Genomic DNA, 601 nt, shown 5'->3' on the forward strand with positions numbered 1-601 from the left:
TATATATATATATATATATATATATATATATATATATATATATATATATATATATATATATATATATATATATATATATATATATATATATATTTCAACGATATCGTGATATACTACATCCTCCTTTATCGCACACATACATAATCAGTGATACTCAGTTTAGTCGTTAGCAATTTTCGATAAAATGGCTTACCTGCACGCGATGCTCCGAGAATGCACGACTGCGGCAGCAAAAAGCAAGTCAGCACCAGTGGCCAATTCATCTTCGAATCTACAACAAAAAGGAAATGTCAAAGTTGTTAGACAACTGTTGTTTGACAACATATTTAAGTAGTAGTCGTGGCGGAAGTCGTTCCGCCGAAATAAAAGTTTCACGGTCCAAGATGAGAGATCCGAAATATTTGTAGGAAATTGTATTGACAAAAGAGAAAGGTAGGAGAGGAGGAGAAATGACGAAGGAAACCGCCATTTTCCATCTTAATGAGGCACGATGATTGTCTCTGAATAAATATCCTCTGTAAACAAGCGCCAACTATATCAGTTTTCTTTTTCGCGTTTCTTCCACTATCTTTACGGTTTGTTGTCCACTCCCCCCCCCCCC

General features: G+C 35.3%; 1 protein-coding gene across 7 annotated transcripts in view; it reads right to left on the reverse strand.

The window, feature by feature from the left end:
• LOC116840737 overlaps positions 1-601 on the reverse strand; it is a 371,839-nt gene that overhangs the window by 164,503 nt on the left and 206,735 nt on the right. For all 7 annotated transcript variants that reach the window (XM_032807852.1, XM_032807851.1, XM_032807856.1 and 4 more), the window contains one exon: positions 194-271. In XM_032807852.1, coding sequence (XP_032663743.1) covers positions 194-263 — 70 coding nt within the window. In that variant the 5' untranslated portion in view covers positions 264-271. The remainder of the gene's footprint in view (positions 1-193; positions 272-601) is intronic.

The sequence above is a fragment of the Odontomachus brunneus genome, unplaced genomic scaffold (genome assembly GCF_010583005.1).
Source record: "Odontomachus brunneus isolate Ranch 3 - 2012 unplaced genomic scaffold, Obru_v1 Obru_scaffold_011, whole genome shotgun sequence".
NCBI lineage: Eukaryota > Metazoa > Arthropoda > Insecta > Hymenoptera > Formicidae > Odontomachus > Odontomachus brunneus.